At 41.3% G+C, this 19,099-nt stretch overlaps 1 protein-coding gene across 2 annotated transcripts in view; it reads right to left on the reverse strand.

Moving 5' to 3' along the window:
- Positions 1-19,099, reverse strand: part of ITPK1 (inositol-tetrakisphosphate 1-kinase) — a 184,168-nt gene that overhangs the window by 34,439 nt on the left and 130,630 nt on the right. For both annotated transcript variants that reach the window (XM_061612002.1, XM_061612003.1), the window contains one exon: positions 15,984-16,101. In XM_061612002.1, coding sequence (XP_061467986.1) covers positions 15,984-16,101 — 118 coding nt within the window. The remainder of the gene's footprint in view (positions 1-15,983; positions 16,102-19,099) is intronic.

Here is a 19,099-nt window from a genome sequence, read left to right on the forward strand (position 1 = left end):
CAAGAAACAAACCGTCATGCAACCAACAAGGTGCATTATCAGCGGGTTTAAGGGGGTTGAGCTGAGCATATGGAACCACTGTTGTTGCTTCTATGCATGTAAGGGAGTGAGGATAAAGGTAAATGAAATGCAAATAGAAAACAAAGACAGTTATTTCCTAAATGCAATACCATACCAACCACAACAAAATTCCTATGAGTAAGGCAGAAAACTCAGCATTCCACAACCAGGCAGGATTCCTAACCAAAAGCCCAAAACTAAAAAATATCCTGGCAGCCAGTCAGCCAAGGTCACAGAAATCCCTATGCAGCACAACCTGACCCAGGAGCTGCAGTTAATGCAGAATGTTGCAGTACGATTGCTGACATGAGTGTGACCATATCAGCACATAATACCTCTGCTCTGAAATCTGCACTGGTTGCCAATTTATTACCAGGCCAAGTTCAAGGTGTGCTTCCCGTGCTACGGGTTCCCCATAGTACTTGTTCTGCTCTTGTAAGAAATCAATCCTTTAGTGTGGCAGCACCTACGCTGTAGAACTCCCTGCCTATTGACATTAGGCATACGCCTTCATTGCACTCTTTTCAGCACTTGCTAAAATTATTTTTGTTTAGGCAAGCCTATCCAAGCATGTTGAAGCTATTGGGTTTATCTGTTTTTAACCCATTGTTGGTTTTATTATTTTGAATGTTTTTAAATGTATTGTGTGGATCTACTTAATAAACTTTGCCTGCATGGAAATTGTTTTAATTAATTTTTCAAAATGGAAATGAGCTATAAAGTATACATGGGCTACTCACCATCTCCCAGCCTATCTGCCCCTCAGGATGAAAACAATGGAGGGGAGCCATGACCATCCCAAGGAAGAAGGGACACTTAAAATGTAGAGGAAATAATCTACAACCATAGTGTGAAATCAAATACTTATTGGCACATAGTATGAAGAAATATTTATATAAGCATGACTATCAAAGATGTTTATTATTTACACAACCTATACATATATTTATAGTGCAATCCTATGTTTCTTTACTCAGAAACAAGTCCCAATGTATTCAATGAGGCTTACTCAAACAGGGAAGCATGTAGAGAACTGCAACCTCAAGTGATATGGAACTTCACTCACCCAACCCAAAATTCAGAATCATGTCACTTTAAGCTGTTTTGCAACTGTTTATACCCATTGGATTTTAAAGGGATCTATTTCTTATTGTGAGCTGTCTTGTTTTTCAGTCTGCAGCCCTACCTCACAGGGTGGAAAGACTCCATATACACACACACTGAAAATGTAAAAATACATACAAACCATATATTAGTTTATTATCAAAACCAGTTAGTCACTGCAGAACATTTAAAAAATAATAAAATCAGTATTAGTTTCCTACATAAAAAAGCAGTGATACCCTATGTAAGCCCTGCCTAATTGCTTTAAAAATAGGATTGGAGGGGGAGAGAAAGGTTTACAACACAAACACAATTCTTTGCTACGTTCACTCAAAAGTCCCATCAATACAGCACAATCCTAACCATGTCTACTCAAAAGTAAGTCCTATTGAATTCAGTGGGGTTTACTCTAGGTATGTGGGATAAGCATTGCAACTTTACTCCCAGAAAAGCAAGTACTGGGTTAAAGCTTCATATTGGGAAGGTTTTCAAAACACTGCCTCTCTTCAACAGCCCAGGAAAATCTAAACTTGTTTGACTCTAGCACTCAAGAGAGAAAAAAACTGAAAGCTATATACTTAATTTATGAGACTTTCAGATAAAAAGGGGGGGGCATTTTCTGGCATTGCAATAGGGTCTCTAGACACTGCCTGGAAGTTAACAAATCACAACCCTGACTTCACTTATTGGCTACAAACCTGAAAGGGCAGGGTTAGAGCAGCCTGCTATGAGCTGATTTAACAAAAGTTGGGGTGTGTGTGGCTGATGTTTTGGTGTATATCTTGTGAACCAGACCACCTAAAAACTTAATTTTTTTTAAAAAAATGAAAGCTGTGAGTCTGGAGATTAAGCTGACTCACCCAGAGACCCAGAAAGGGCCCCCAAAATCTGGAGTCTCCGGGCAAAAATGGGAACCTGACAACCCTATTTTCAGCCAATACCTACTGAGTGAGGAACATTTGCCTTTTGCTTACTTCTTACATTCCCAAAAATTGTACGCTCAAATCTTTGTTTCATTCTCCCCTACAACATGGCTGTGCTTAATACACTGAACATCCAAGCTGCCAAGACTTCCTAAACCTTCTTTTGATGGACAAGCCTTTTCAAGGAGAGAGCTTTCAATGCAACAGACTTTTTAAAAAATACATTAGCTTTTTCAGCTATCTTTATTTATTTATTTATTATTTGATTTATATCCTGCCCTACCTCCGAGCAGGAGCCCAGGGCGGCAAACAAAAGCACTAAAAACACTTTAATAAACACTTTCATAAAAAGACATTAAAATACATTAAAACAAAACAACTTTAGACACATTTTTTAAAAAAGGTTTAAAGACATCTTTTAAAAGGGTTAAAAAACAATGTTAAAAAAAGTTGTTTTAAAAAAAGTATTAAAAAGCAATTCCAACACAGACTGGGAGAGGTCTCAACTTAAAAGGCTTGTTGAAAGAGGAAAGTCTTGAAAAGGTGCCGAAAGGTAACAGAGATGGCGCTTGCCTAATATTTAAGGGGAGGGAATTCCACAGAGTAGGTGTCGCCACACTAAAGGTCCATTTCCTATGTTGTGCAGAACAGACCTCCTGATAAGATGGTATCTGCAGGAGGCCCTCACCTGCAGAGCATAGTGATCGACTGGGTATATAAGGGGTAAGACGGTCTTTCAGGTATCCTGGTCCCAAGCTGTATAAGGGCTTTGAACACCAAAACTAGAACTTGGCCCGGAAGCAAATGGGCAGCCAATGCAATTCTTTCAGCAGCGGGGTGACATGATGGCGATACCATGCACCAGTGAGCAGTCTTGCCGCTGCATTTTGCACCAGCTGCAACTTCCAGACCAACCTCAAGGGCAGCCCCACATAGAGCGCATTACAGTAATCCAGCCAGGAGGTTACCAGTGTGTGGACTATAGTGGTCAGGCTATCCCAGTCCAGAAACGGCCGCAGCTGTCTTACCAGCCGAAGCTGGTAAAAGGTACTCCTAGCCACAGAGGTCACCTGGGCCTCTAGCAACAAAGATGGATCCAAGAGTACCCCTAGACTACAAACCTGCTCTTTCAGAGGGAGTACAACCCCATCCAAAGCAGGCAATTGACCAATTATCCGAACTCAGGAACCACCAACCCACAGTGCCTCCGTCTTGCTAGGATTCAGACTCAGTTTATCTATTGCACTCCGGGTATGCTGACCCCTGCGATTTCCCCAAATGCGGGAAACTCGACTGCATAATTTGTGCATAATTACTGCATAATCTTATGAAGTATGTGGCACAAGATCACTTGATTCAACCATCTGGGTTTCTTTCCGTAAAAAAAAAAAGGGGGGGGGAGAAATGTAAAGCCCAGATTTGGACCACTTATCACCAAAACTGGTTTTCAGTGCCAGATTCACATCACCAGGAGATATGAAACAGGATAATTATATATCATTGTTTGGCTAAGGGATGGAGAACATGTTGGCCCACCAGATATTGCTGTTGGATGATAATTTATTGACCATAGGCCATACTGGTTGGAGTTGATGGGAGTTGCAGTTCAACAACATCTACAGGGCTACAGGTTTTCCATCCCTGCTTTAGATACAGATACTCCTGCAATCTCTCAGACTCTACAACTATAAATCTACTTATACCAAAGGTTGTTCCTCCTAGAATAAGAAGGCTTGCTTATGTGGCTGGGAATCAGACCCATTTCCTGCCACACAAAAAGTGACAAGGTCCTGGGAGGAGTATTTGAATCATAGGATAGCCAAGGGGTCAGCTCTTTACAAAGAATAAAGCTGATTTGACTTTGCAATATTGGAGAAGGCTCAAAATATTTATTTCCTGATAGATCAAAATCAGCCATGGACCATCATGACTTATGAACCATATTGGAGTCTTGAAAATTCAGCTCATATGCTTCCAGCTTTATGCAAAATCAAAATTATAATGATTAGAAAATGGTTGGAAATGGCTCAGATAGTGAAAAGCTGTTGCAGTCAAAGCCTGCTGCAATAAAAGTGTGCGTGCTTAGTGGTGGTGGTGGGAAGGTCTATCTTCAGCTTTTTTTTTTACCTTGAGAAAGAATAAGGACATACCATTCTATGATGCCTACAGAGTCACTAAAAAGCAACACATGCAACTGTAACATGTCAAAATGGTCCCTAAATTAATGATTTAAGTAATCCCAATAGCACAAGCCTTACATCAACTCCTATTTTGCATTTCTCATGTATTATTTCTGGATCACATGAAACACCCTAGTTAAAAACTAATGGTAAAACGATTGCTAATCCTAGTTAAAAACTAATGGTAAAAGGATTGCTAATCCTAGTTAAAAACTAATGGTAAAAGCATGGTCCTGCAGTATGAATATATAAAGGGGAGGAAAGAAAAGGAGAAAAGGGTAAAAATAAAGAGACATACATTTACAGAAAACAACTGCCTTGACATTATCTAGTCAGCCATCAACTAGACCAGTGCCTATGGAAACTTTTGGAGTTGGAAAATAAATCAGAATAAGGAGCAAATCTAAAAACAAACCAGCTTTGTTTTGGAAACAGAGATGACCTTTCTTGGTCACTTGAGCCAGTGAAGATTTTGTCTCATAAAGCATGAAAAGATGAGGGCACTCTCAGTTGAAAAACATTAAGAAATCATGTTACCTGTATCATAGTAAATCTCTTCACCCCAAAATGTGTTTTAAGAACTGTTCAGGATGTAACATTTATGTTCCCCATGCAGGAAATATAGTTACAGGTAGTGAAAGAAAAAACCATATTATATTGAAAAACGCTATAACTCAATATAATTTTCCAAACAGTGAGATCTGGCAGAATTGGCCTTACCATGAAGCAGCTACTCCAGAGAGCCTCCATTTTATTGCTTCTCTTCAGCTCTCTCTGTGTAAACAGGGTTTAATCCAACCAAGGGGCCATACTGCTGGTCCTGATGTCCTCATCTACCAGAATAGATATCTACTACAAGCATCAGGAAGCTTTCCATCTGCACATGTCCATGCCTAACATGTGGATATCAGGGCCAGGACAAAACACACAATAAAATAGTAGAGTTGGAAGAGGCCTATAAGGCCATCAAGTCCAACCCCCTGCTTAATGCAGGAATCCAACTTAAAACATATCCAACAGGTGGCTGTCCAGCTGCCTCTTGAAGGCCTGCAGTGTTGGAGAGCCCAATCTTGAGGGCGGAGCCAGTAGTGCACATACCTTGCCTATAAAAGACCCCAAGTTTAACCCAACCTCCACCTGGAAAAAGGGATCTCTGGTAGAAGAGCTGGAAAAGGCCTAAATTTGTTTGAGACCTTGGAGAGCTGCTGCCAGTGTGAGTTAAGTGAACTTGGCTAGATGGTCAAAATAATTTGTACCCTGGTCTGAAATATATGGCAAAATCCAAAGGGAAATGCAAAGGGCTCCACATGCACACTGGGGCCTTTTAACCCCCCCTTCCCACTGTAGACCTCCACTCCACACAATGCTGAATTTGGAGGAACCTCTGACACGGAATTTGGCATTCAATATAGAACAGACAGCTACAGCCAGATGGGCAAATTGGCTGCTTCTCTGTGTGAAGGAAGTGCTTTACCAAAGGGCCAGGACCTCTTTGGATCCCAGGCACACTTGTTAGTTGTTAGCTCCCTTATTTTGACAGTATATATTCAGGTGATCCCACCCCTAGTTATCACAAATAAAAGGAGCCTCAACCATTTACATCAGCCGAGAAACCCAGTTAATGGGAGTAGGAGGAGAACAGTAGCTATCAAAAATGAAACATTCACAGAAGCTAACTGAACCAGATATGCACAAAGTCAGTGATGCATTAAACTTTGCAGAAAAAAGTACAGGATCACTTTTAATTTAGAAAGAGAGGTACAGTACCTAGATATTTTTCAACCAGCAATGAAACTTATTATTTCAAAAGATTGCAACTATCATGTTTTCCCAAATCACCGAGATGATGAGTAGGTAAGAGAAGCATGCAACAGGGAACAAGAGGTCAAGCAGCAGGCAAGAAATAATAAAAAAAGCCCATTGAGTCCAACCCCCTGCTCAGTGCAGAAATCCAAGTTAAAGCATGCTCAACAGCTGCCTCTTGAAGGCCTCCAGTGCTGGAGAGCCCACCACCTCCCTAGGTAATTGGTTCCATTGTCATACTGCTCTAACAGTTAGGAAGTTTTCCTGATGTTCAGCCGAAATCTGGCTTCCTGCCACTTGACCCTATTCCATGTCCTACACTGTGGGATGATCAAAAAGAGAAACTGGCCCTCCTCTGTGTGACAACCTTTCAAATACTTGATGAATGCAATCATATCTTCCCTCAGTCTTCTCTTCTCAAGGCTAACTATGCCCAGTTATTTCAGTCTCTCCTTATAGGGCTTTGTTTCCAGTCCCCTGATAATCCTTGTTGCCCTCTGAAACTGTTCTAGTTTGTCTGCATCCTGCTTAAAGTGCAGTGTCCAGAACTGGAGGCAGTACTCAAGATGAGGCCGAACCTGTGGGAAATGAGGGAAACTAGTACTTCACATGATTTGGAAACTATACATCTGTTAATGCAGCCTAAAACAGCATTTGCCTTTTTTGCAGCCACATCACACTACTGGCTCATATTCGGCATGTGATCAACAGCGATTCCAAGATCCTTCTCGTATGTAGTATTGCTGAGCCATGTATCCCCAATCTTATAACTGTGCAACTGGTTTCTCTTTCCTAGGTGTAGAACTTTGTATTTATTCCTGTTAAATTTCATTCTGTCCAATGCTCTAGCGTATTAAGATCACTTTGAATTTTGTTTCTGTTTTCCAGGATATTAACTATCCCTCCCAATTTTGTATCATCTGCAAATCTGATAAGCATTTCCTGCATGTCCTCATCCAAGTCATTAATAAAAATGTTGAAGTGTACTGGGCCCAGGACAGAGCCTTTTAGTATCCTGCCTGCTACCTCCCCCCAGTTTGAGAAGGAACCATTGATAAGCACCTTTGAGTATGATTCTGTAGCCAACTGTGGATCCACTTGATAGTAGCTATCTGTTACCATTTTGCCATCTTCACTGAGTACCTGACCACCATTTCTTCTCTCTGTCTTTTATTATGCATATATCTGAAGAAACCTTTTTTATTGCTTTTAGCATCCCATACTAACCTCAGCTCATTCTCAGCTTTTGTCTTTCTGACACTATCCCTGCAATTCTGTGCTACCTGTCTGTACTCTTCCTTTCTAGCCTGGCCTTCGTTCAGCTTCCTATACCTGTCCTTTTTTGTTTTCAGGTAATCTCTAAGCTTTTTGTGGAGCCACATTGGCTTCTTCTGGTCTTCCACTTTTCCCCCTTTAATATATTCTTTAATATATTTTCCCTTTACATCATGAAGCAGCCATTCCTTTCTTAGATGTAATCCACAAATGTTGATTTTAATTTAATCAACTGAGTGAAAATAGCTACAGGTAAAATGCAGCACTCTGGGTAATTCTATTCATCTTTCATTTGCTTTTCACAACACAATCCTAGCACAGGAGCACCAGTTAATGACAGCCTAAGGCAGTGTCTGGATTATTTAAGAAAGTACTCAATAGATAAACAGAAGCAACTGGCACAACTAAAAGTCTGTGATGAAGAGCAGTGTTTTTTAGACTGTGTTCTAAGGCAGTGGTTCCCAAACTTTTTCTCCCATGAACCACGTGAAAATTGCTGATGATCTTGGCAGACCACTTAATGATTTCCCCCCTGCCTGTTATAGCAATTGTAATGCACTGCCCTAAATGCTGTATGATACATATTTTTATTGCTTTTTTTATTTCTTACGTACATTTTATTGTATTATAATTAGCATTCCATAGGATTCAAATCGTAATACAATAGTACACAATGAAGGAGGCAATAAAATTACAGCTTACGATCAACATGAATGTTTAATGAGGACATGATGCAGACCACCTTAATGAAGCTCACAGACTACTGGTGGTCCCTGGACCACAATTTGGGAAGCCCTGTTCTAAGGAATCCTGTAGTTCCAATGCAGCGCATCAAAGGTTCCTCAAAACAGCTTGTCTACCATGACCTGTCTTCAACTGTGATATGAAGGCAAAGAACAGACCTAAGGAAGTCTGGCGCTTCACATTCCTCTGTTGATCAATCAATGCGGAAGGATAGGCAAGTACTGAAATTACAGCATTGGCCTTGAATTGGGGAATAGTGATTCTCAACTGGGTTGTGCCTTTATCTATCACGGTTGCACCAGTGGCAATACCTTTTTAAAAAGGAGAGGAATTGAAAGATGGGCCTCAACAGCAAATAATTAAAAAGATAGTCCCTTGTTACAGGTGGGGGTTAAGAATCAGTTATGGATCTGAAAAGGCTGAACTAGAGTAGACCTGAGAATTAAAATTCCACAGTAAAAATTTCAGTTTCTGGAACAAACTAGTCTCTGCTCCACAGAGGAGAAAGAAAAAGGTACATGCAGATGATACCAGACTTATAGCGATAGGATCCACTGGCTGGTGCCGGTTCGAAAGCATTCCATCAACTGACAGGTTGGTACAGATTCGAGTCCATTCTTTGTCTACTGTATGCTACTTTTACGATTCTTTTTTCCCCTCCCCAAAAATACTTATATTAGTATCTACATTTTAAATATTTCATTTTCAACATTTTAAGGAAATAATAAATGAAAGGAAATATCGATAAAATTATCATTCTTAACATCGATATTTTAGAGGTGGGTTTTTTTATTTAAAAAATCAATTTTTGAAAATAGCTGTGGAAAATCACTACATAAAAATCCAATCTGCAAGGATAGAGAATAAGTGAATTAACAGAAAATTCAGTACCAAATCCGAATTGGGCAGAACTCTAGCTATGCCAGAGAACTGTGGGGTGAATGCACAATACTGCCTGTAGATTTCAAAACAGAAATCTAAAATAGATCTTGGGGATAAAGTTGGGGGTAGGGATAAGAGGGGCAGGTTGTTGGTTTTTGGAAATTTGAATCCAGTACCTGATAACTGAGATTGTTTTCTACCCCTACAGTTTACAGGTAGAAAAATTCTAAATGTGTAAACATTTAAAACACTGAAACTAGATCAGGAACGGGCAAAAGGTAGATTGGGATCTACTGACAGATCTCTGGATGATTTGCAGTACATTGGCAAGGATTTCTGATCCCAACCCTCAACTGAAAAGGTTCCTATCTCCCCCAAAAAGCAGATTGCTGAAAAAGAATGTGAAGCAGGGAGCAGATTTTTGTGTGAGAGGACTTGTGAGCTTGGTACTGACCACGTGCTCAAGGACACTCTGTTCCTTCATTCTTAACATATGTTCACCTGGATGAGCTGCTATTTTGCACCTGGCTCTGGTTGGATGTCCAGTAAAAAACAAAAGCAGAGCCCACATAGCTGCTCATTCCTGCTCTAGAATACCCAACTATAATAAATAATAATGGACTGCCTTCAAGTCAATTCCAACTTATGGCGACCCTCTGAATAGGGTTTTCATGGTAAGTGGTATTCAGAGGGGGTTTACCATTGCCTTCCTCTGAGGCTGAGAGGTAGTGACTGGCCCAAGGTCACCCAAGTGAGCTTCATGGCTGTGTGGGGATTTGAACCCTGGTCTCCCAGGTCATAGTCCAACACTCTAACCACTACACCACACTATAATAGCAAAACAATAAAACCCCAAACCCACAGCTCAGTCTGCTTCTTTGGTCTACCCCTTTTCCCCCTTTGGCTGCCATACTATTTTCTAGAGCAGGGATTGGCAGATATCAGACTGAAAGGATCTACTTTGTTTTTCTGCTGTAATCCTCAAGATCCATCAATAGGGTCCATGAAAAATAGTACTACTCTACACTTAAGAATTAAAGAACAGGGTTTTCCTGAGAACTTGCTCAGCTCAGGTATCTGCTTTCAATACTGGAACTGAGCCCAAGTCTTGTAATCCAAAACTTCTCTCCTGGTTTCCCCCAAAGCTTTCTTCAATTCAGTGGCGTCTCTGCAGTAGAGGGACCTTTTTCATTTGTCACTAAACAGTTGGGAGACAGAATCCCTTGATGATGTACTGCTAATCACCCAGAGATCTGCCAGTAGATTCTGATCTAACTTCTGCCCACCCTCTCTTAGAATGTAAGCATGTGGGTTGCGAATGCTGATTTTTAATAGGCATCTAGAGTGGTATTCAACTAAAAAGATGTGCTAACATAAGGATTAGTGCTAGCACCACAAGATTTTCCCCCTGTCCCTCACCCATGCAGGCCATGTGCTATCCCCAAATCTGCTCTGGAGGGTTGGAGGAAAACCCAGAACAGATTTGGGGGTGTGCAGGGTGAGAAGAGGGGGAGATTGTTCCATTGCACAATAAGAAATCCTTGCACTGACAGAACAATCTGTTGAGCACCACACTGAATACAACCCCCTAATTGTGCACCATATTTTAATGTATACAATAAAAAAGAAACAAATTGCAATTTGTTTCCACTTAATAAGTTGGTTTCAAGTCTCCTTTAACACGTTAAATTAGTCTAGATACTATATGCATCCATTCCTCAACAACCAATGTACGATGACCAATGACCAACTATCATTCTGCAAAATCTAGTTGCATAAAATGGATTAAGCATCCTTAAGTTAATTTTGCATACATTTGTTACCAGTCAGTTACCTTTTGATGTATAGATTTAATCACTGCTTGGTAGAGGGGCTTTTTGTTTGTTGGTGTGTTAATGTTTATTTATTTATTTATTTATTTATTTATTTATTTCGTTTCATTTCTAGACCGCCCATAGCTAGTAGCTCTCTGGGCGGTGTACAAAACTGGATTAAAATACAATAATATAATAAAATCAATAACACATAGCAGCAAGTTAACTAACAAAATTAAACGTAAAAACATTAAAATGCCTGGGAGTATAGCCAGGTCTTAACCTGGCGCCTAAAAGAAAGTACCGTAGGCACCAGGCGTATCTCCTCAGGTAAGCTGTTCCAGAGTTCGGGGGCCACCACAGAAAAGGCCCTAGATCTAACAACAGTCCTCCGGGCTTCCTGATGAGTTGGTACCCGGAGGAGGGCCTTAGATACTGAACGAAGTGAATGGGTAGGTTCATAGCGGGAGAGGCGTTCCACAAGGTATTGCGGTCCCACACCGTATAAGGCTTTATAGGTCAAAACCAGCACCTTGAATCTAATGTTATGCTGCAGCCAACTCAGAAGGGACAGGAAGGGGGGAGGCATGAATTTCAGGCGCCTCCGCAGTCAGAAGAAGCAGAGTTGGGGATTGTTGTGTCTGAGCAGGAGCGTGCGGGAGGGGGACAACCTGCTCTTCAGCCATTTCCCACGAGTAACGCCCTTTCCGAGGAGCCGAGCGCACTGCCCCCAGTTGAGGCAGAGAACTTGTGGGAGGAAGCTTCAGAAGCAGTGCCAGCTCCTCCTTTCCCAAGCAGTTCCCAGGAGGATTCCAATGAGGCACCTCCTCTTGACCTCAAGCCTGTTGTTTGGGAGCAGGTGTCTTCGGATGAGCAAGTGGAGGCGCGGCCCCTGTCTCCTCGTTCCCGCCGCCGCGAGAAATGGACAGGGCAAAGACAGGAGTTACGAAGGAGTCAGAGATTACGTTCGAAAACATTTCCTATATAAGCCTGCTGCTCCCGGGGGCAATTGCTGAGTCAACTTCCTTCACACGCTGCAGAGCATGTCTAGAGTTTAGTTAGGGACTTTAGTGAGTTAGCATAGGGTTTCCTATGAAGCGCAATGCTTTTGATGTATCCATTACTCTAATAAAACGAGATTTACTTGCACACACGCTCCTGCCTCATTCTTTCGGCTCTGGGCGGGACAGTTAGAGATGTCAGACAAGAATCTTCAACTGTACCAGAGACTATTATGCAATAGAAATACCCCTGGACTTAGAGGCTTTAGCTCTTTAATCAGACAGTGCAATTCTTTAGATTGTGTTTTGGCAAGAAGAAAAGAATTCTTGTGGTAGCATGCTTCTATGCTAGCAGCATTCCAAAGCTTAAATATAATCTCCCACTTAATCAGAAATATTTTGGTTGTAGCAAGGACCTGACCACGTCTCACTTTCATAAAAATCATTATACAAAAATGTTTACCATAAAACATTTTTGGTTAAATTTTTTAAATGGGGGGAAGGGAGAGTAGGAATGGTCTTCGGGGCTACCCTACCATTAGGCACCTCAGGTAGCTAATACTGAGGGGTGGTGAGCAGATAGAGCTGTGTGTGTCAAAAGACTAGCCCTGCACCCCCTAAAGCTAGCCTGCTGCCATCAGGTGCTATGGAGGACACTGTCCTGTTGCCAGTGTCGCAGTAAGATTCAACTGCCAGTCTGATTAGCTTTTGTACATGGAATGGGAAAAGGTGCCATCTTGTCTTTGCCTCAGGCAGCAAGATGTCTTGGACTGGCCCTGGTGGTCATATTTGGCCAATATCATAGAATCATAGAATAGTCGAGTTGGAAGGGGCATATAAGGCCATCAAGCCCAACCCCCTGCTCAATGCAGTAATCCAAATCAAATATTCCTACAATGTGGATGCAACAAACATCTTTTCAATTTAACCTCTTAAAGCACTTCACAGTTAGAAGAATAAAAACAATATAAATAATAAGATACAAAACATTTGAACCATCCAACACAACACTAAACACAGCATGAATGAAATATAGACTAACAACCTTATTCAATTAAAAGCAGTTTGAAATAGTCACGTCTTTATGGCCCATCTCAATACAACTAGACTGGGAACCAGATGTATGTTCCATGAAAAGGCCCTGTCTCTTGTGCTCATCAGCCTGATGAATCTTAATGGTGGCCTATAGCCTGCTTCATCAGGCACATTATAAATGGGCTTTGGCCCATGGAAGCATATGCCACAATACACATGTAAGTCTTTAAGATACCACATCACTCTTTCTTGCTTTTATTAAAATGAAGTACAATCCTTTAGAAAGATACTTGTTAATCTCTAGGATAAACTTTTTGCAAATTTATCCTAGGATAAATTTATTGCATTTAGTAAGCATAACCAGCCTTGAACAGATTTGCGGATAAACACAGATCATAATCATAAACGCAGCTGCCAGACTACTGATGAGGACCAGTCGGTCTTCGCATATAACACCTGTCTTGGCGCGTCTGCACTGGCTTCCTATTTGCTTCCGGGCGAGATTCAAGGTGCTGGTTCTTACCTATAAAGCCTTACACGGCGTGGGACCTCAATACCTTGTGGAACGCCTCTCTCGATACGAACCTACCCGTTCACTTCGTTCAGAATCTAAGGCCCTCCTCCGGGTACCAACCCATCGGGAAGCCCGGAGGGTGGTTACTAGATCTAGGGCCTTTTCTGTGGTGGCCCCTGAGTTGTGGAACAGCCTCCCCGAAGAGGTACGCCTGGCGCCTACACTTTTATCTTTTCGGCGCCAGGTAAAGACCTTTTTATGCTCCCAGGCATTTTAATTTTCTTAACCATTTTAATCTTTTAATCCGTATTTTTAATTTTTGTCGTATTGTGTTTTTGTAGTGTTTTTTGTTGTTTGTTTGTATATGTTTTTATGATTTTTATTATGATATATTGTATTTTATCTTGTTTGTTCACCGCCCTGAGAGCTATTCTGCTAAGGGCGGTATATAAATTGAAATAATAAATAATAAATAAATAAAATAAATAATGTTTCCTTTAAGAAAGTATCTTAATGTATATTCAATTTCCTGCTAAAAAGGAGTGTGCTCTAAGATGTTCAATAAGCTCATTTGCATATATGTCAAGACAGCCTCAGAGTAACAGACATGTTAGCAAAGATAAAATTTGTGAAATTGGACAAGATGACAAGCTTTGGAACACCCTACCTCAAAAAGTCCGCTCTGCTTCCTCCCTGATGGCTTTCCGGAGACGTCTGAAAAGGATCTTGTTCCGGAGAGCCTTTAGGAGGGACTGAAGGTAGAGCCTGACACTGATTTTATGGTTTTATGCCTTGTACGTTAAATTTTACCCTTGTAGTCCCCTTTAGTACCACTCCCTGTATATATATGTCTGTGTGTGTATTGTATTTTAATTGTATTTTATGTATTTTAATGTTTTTGTGATTTTATTGTTTACAATTTTATTATGTACATGTTTGATTTTATTTTTGTAAGCCGCCCTGAGTGCCCTATGATAGGGTAGAAGGGCAGAATAGAAATATTTTAAATAAATAAATAAATACAGTAGGGCCCCGCTTACCGGCGTTCCGTTTTGCGGCGTTCCACTCAAACGGCGGCTTTCAATTTGGGGAAATTCCTTATTTTAAAGCCGATTTTGCCCTTTTACGGCATTTTGCGACATTTCGTGTCATTTTCATGCGACGCGGCCCATTATAGTCAATGGGTTCCGCTGTACGGCGGGGGCCTGGTCCCTAACCCGCCGTATTAGCGGGGCCCTACTGTACCTAAAAGAAAAATGCTACTGTGCTGAACACAAAAAACCTCATGTTCCTAACTAGACTAAATCTACTACACATTAAAGACCACACAAAAATTTAAACTTCAGTAGATTCATCAATGAATGCTTCATATTATTCTGTCCAAAACACTTTTTAATAACTCTTTTCTCAAGATGAAGAAAGGAAAACAGTAGTTCAAACAATTAACACTGCCAGCATACTTAAAAAACAGCCAGCACACACTGTTGTAGCCAAACAGGTAAACTCCACCCTATTTTGCAAGTGGAAAAGCAATGCGATAAATATGCAGCTAATAGATCAAGACCATGGGAGAGCAATGAAAAATGTGAAGTGCTTCCTTCCTTTTAAAAAATCCAGTGTAAAGGCTAACTCTCTCTGAGACCAAGACTGGGCTCCTGCCAGGAGGAAGCATGGGATATAAATCAAATAATAAATAAATAAATAAATATATATAACAGGAAAATAGTCCCCTAAAAATTCAATGTTTTCTAACACCTAAGAATTAACAAAAGGTAAAGGAAAAGGTGTCTCTGCACTTATAGTGCGAGTTGTTTCCGACTCTTAGGGTGACGTCTTGCGACGTTTACTAGGCAGACCGTGTATATGGGGTGGGATTGCCAGTTCCTTCCCTGGCCTTTCTTTACCCCCCAGCATATGCCGGGTACTCATTTTACCGACCACGGATGGATGGAGGGCTGAGTGGAACTCGACCCCTTTTACCGGAGATTCGACTTCCTCCTTCCGTTGGAATCGAACTACGGCCGTGAGCAGAGCTTCCGCTGCGTTACTGCCGCTTACCACTCTGCGCAACAAGCAACCCCAAAAAGAAAGATAAGATGTCCTGTTTATTTGCTGCCAATTTCTTTTGGTCTGGCCCATCCTCTCTCTATAGGTTGAGTCCACGTTGTAACCGAGAGATTCTGTTGGTGGCAGAAATCCACCAACACCAGCATTCTGCTCTTCAGACTTGCTCCGAATGGCTTCCATTAGGATGGAGCACACTGGTATCACTTCACACCAAATGTGGTAGCGACAGCAGCTTTCTGATGCTCCTCCAGGGAAGGGGCCTATACAAAGCCTGCATTAAGATAGATCCAACCCTTATGCTAGCTATGTGGAAAACAGATGGAGAGTAAAACAAATAAAGTAGCATTTTAATTTTTTTTTTACTAGTAACATGTGAAGATCAGAATACAACATATAATCACTGTCTTAAGTCCTACAAAAAAGTTCAGAGTGACTGCATACATGCAGATAGGAATGATGAGCAGTTTGCTTGGGCAGGATTGAACTTAGCTATGTATGAATGCAGACTACCTTTCCCACTAAACATCAATCCCCACCCCATAGATACAAAAATATCAGTGAAAAAAATGCTAGCGGCTTACCTTGCATGTAGGCCTCTATTTGCCTAATAAGCTCATAAGATTTTGATCGGTCCAGCAGTGTCCTGATAGCAGGAAGGGGGTCCAGAATTATGGTTTCAGGATGAGCATCAATATACTCCTAGGGGAATGAAGAAATGTGGCACAAGATGTTACCAGTCAAACAAGAAAAGTTGCTGGAAACTAGATACAACATGGGAATAAGTGCAACAACAGATGACACTGCAAGTTCAGCTTACCTGACACTGACAATTCCTGAATTTCATGTTTCCTGGCAGCTTACCAATTTATTGTGCTATTTTGAAAATAGCTGCCGTTTAGGTAAGAGAGGCTATGACTGCCAGCTGCATCCCAAAATTTGAGAGCCAAGGTCTACAGAATCTCTCTCACCTCCTCCTTTCTGTACAAATACACATTAAGAGTAAAACATATGCTTAAAATTTTCCTTGACATCTTAGCCAAACAGTCTCATTTAGTGAACACTTGTATATCAGAAATACAAATGTATGAATAAAGAAGGGGGGGGAAACACCTCTGCCCATTACTGAGGACATTCAAGGCACTGTCAACCCATGACCTAGGAACCTTGCAGTGAATGGCTGAGGACTTGGATGGAGTTCAGTGTATGTCCTTGGGGAGAGCTACCTTCTTCTGAGATGACCCACCCGAAGTACCTGGATCTCCCTACCCTCGCAGAAACCAAAGGCTACAACATAAGACAAGGGCCCTTTAACCAGCCAGCCTCTCCAGGGAAGCTGAGCTTACCACACTTCAGTGGGCTCTAGGTCCCTGCAGAGACAACAACTCTTGGAACTGCCTTAGCAAAGCCCTTTGGAGCTGACCAAGGTCCTGTATGCTCTCTGCTCGACTCAGACTTGTGACTTGATACTTCCTGCTTCCCTTGTACGCCTCAAGCACCCACAGGACAGCAAAAACTGCAAAGTGCTTGAGCAGTTCAGAAGTCTACCAATGGCTAATAGTCATGATGGCTATATGGAACATCCAGGTTCAAGGGCGATATACCGCTAAATACCAGCTGCTAGGCCAACCACAATAACTTGTCTTCATGCTCCAATTGTGGACTTCGCAGAAGCATCCGGTTAGTCACTATGGGAAACAGGATGGTGAACTAGATGTACCTTTGGTCAGATCTATCACGGTTCTTCTTAAGTCAGCATCATCTGTACAGCCAAACAGAATGGCTATAGCACCTAGAGGATCTTTACTGTTGGCATAGGTTTAAAAGGCTTAGCCATATTGTGAGGGCCCACACCATGCCTACTGAAATCAGCCTCATGTCTGAACTCAAAGACCCACAGCGAGTTCTGCTAAGCCTATACCTCAAGGATGGGAAACCTGTGGTCCTCTGGATAAGGGATATGGTTAGCAGAACCACATCTTGAGGGCCAGACATTCCCCATCCCTGTTGTATTTGAAGCTATATGTGATACAGAAAATTTGGCGAGTCACCTTCTCAGGCTCAACAGGACTGCCAGTATATTACACCACAAGATAATTATTAATCGAGAACCATATTGTTAAGCAAAACTACAATCCACTAGCAAACAATAAAATCCACTTATATGCTAAGGAAGCAAACAACCAAAATAAAGTCTATTAAAATGCTTAAAAGTACTGGCGTCCACTAAGCAGACAACTTAAGAGGTGCTCTTTCAAACTATGTACTCTCATGCCTTCTCACTGATTATAACATCCCACTACTGGTCTCTTGATCCCAAAATTAAGCCAGCCCTGCCTGATGAGCCTAAAACTTTCAACCCTCTTACTTGTTTTGTTTGCCTTACCTAGCATTTTCTCCACCTCCTCTGCCTATCTTATCAAGTGCATCCATCATATTTACATGCACCTTTATATCAAACCTTTGAAAGGACTGTGCTTTTGGGTTAAGATCAGCCTGACCCAGGTACTGCAGGTGTGTTCCTTTGCCTTAAACTTTAACACCACACAAAGCAAACAAACAGAAACAAAGGCCTTTGTACATTGCCCTTTGCTTCGATTTCGTAAGACATGTTAATGAGCCTATCGGCACAAAAAAGTCAACAAACAATTCTTCAGCTTGAGAATCAGGAAGTTAGGAAGCTGCCTAATACTGATTCAGATCTTCAGCTTAAAAATAAATATAATAATACCAGTACCATCACCACACAGCAATAACTAATATGCTAAGGGGACACCAACATAGAGCCCCACAGGTTTACATGTGCCAGAAGAGGCTTTTCCTGGCATCTACTGGATCCCCTCCTGCTGCTGAAATTAAGTGTGAAAGCAGCATTCTATTCTAGCCAACATAATAGGCCATTGTGTGTGCTAGGCTGCAGAGCGCATGTGGTGCCCACAACCATTTCTCCAGTTTGCAGGTGACCCCTGATAAGATATCATATTCGGATTTTGTTTTAACTTAAAAAAAACAGTTATATTGTTTTGCCATTTAAAAGTTTTAAAGCATGTTTCAAACTGTTCAAGAATTATTATTTGTGATGCAACGGCACTGGGCATAAAACTAGCTATCCATGTGAAAATGGTTTTAACTATTTTCATGCTTAATTCTTTTGCTGGAGCCACAAAACAGGTCTTTGTAGCCTATGCTGATTAGACTTCACAGAAGCACAGCCTGGGGTGTAGGGCTGATGCCTTGCCATTTTCAGAAAGGTTGTTTTCTATTAAATTTAAGCTCTGGCTTTCCTTTACGAACCATAAAGGGCTAATAAAATCTCCAGCTCCAAAGTAACCCCCTGATTGCCAAACCAGAGGAAGTGAGAAGTTCTAACATGGGCAAGTTCTCCAGCAGGTACTGAAGTATCCCTAGATGGGCTCACACAACAGAAACAAAAGGAGAGAGAAAATCAACTGCTCCTGGCAAAAGCAGTAGGCGAGAATCAAACAAAAGAATGACACTCTCAGCATCTCCCCTCCCTTCAAATCCCAAAATAGTAAGCTTAAAATGTTCAGTTGTAAACAAACCAACTTCTGGATGTATACTAAGCTAATGAATCTAGCTTTTTAACAGGATAATGCAAAGTTCCAGGGAACCAGCTGGGAAGCTTTTCGCCTTTGAGCCCTTATACTGACACTGACATAGTACAAAGAATATTGTACAA

The sequence above is a fragment of the Rhineura floridana genome, chromosome 2 (genome assembly GCF_030035675.1).
Source record: "Rhineura floridana isolate rRhiFlo1 chromosome 2, rRhiFlo1.hap2, whole genome shotgun sequence".
NCBI classification, from domain to species: Eukaryota; Metazoa; Chordata; class Lepidosauria; order Squamata; family Rhineuridae; genus Rhineura; species Rhineura floridana.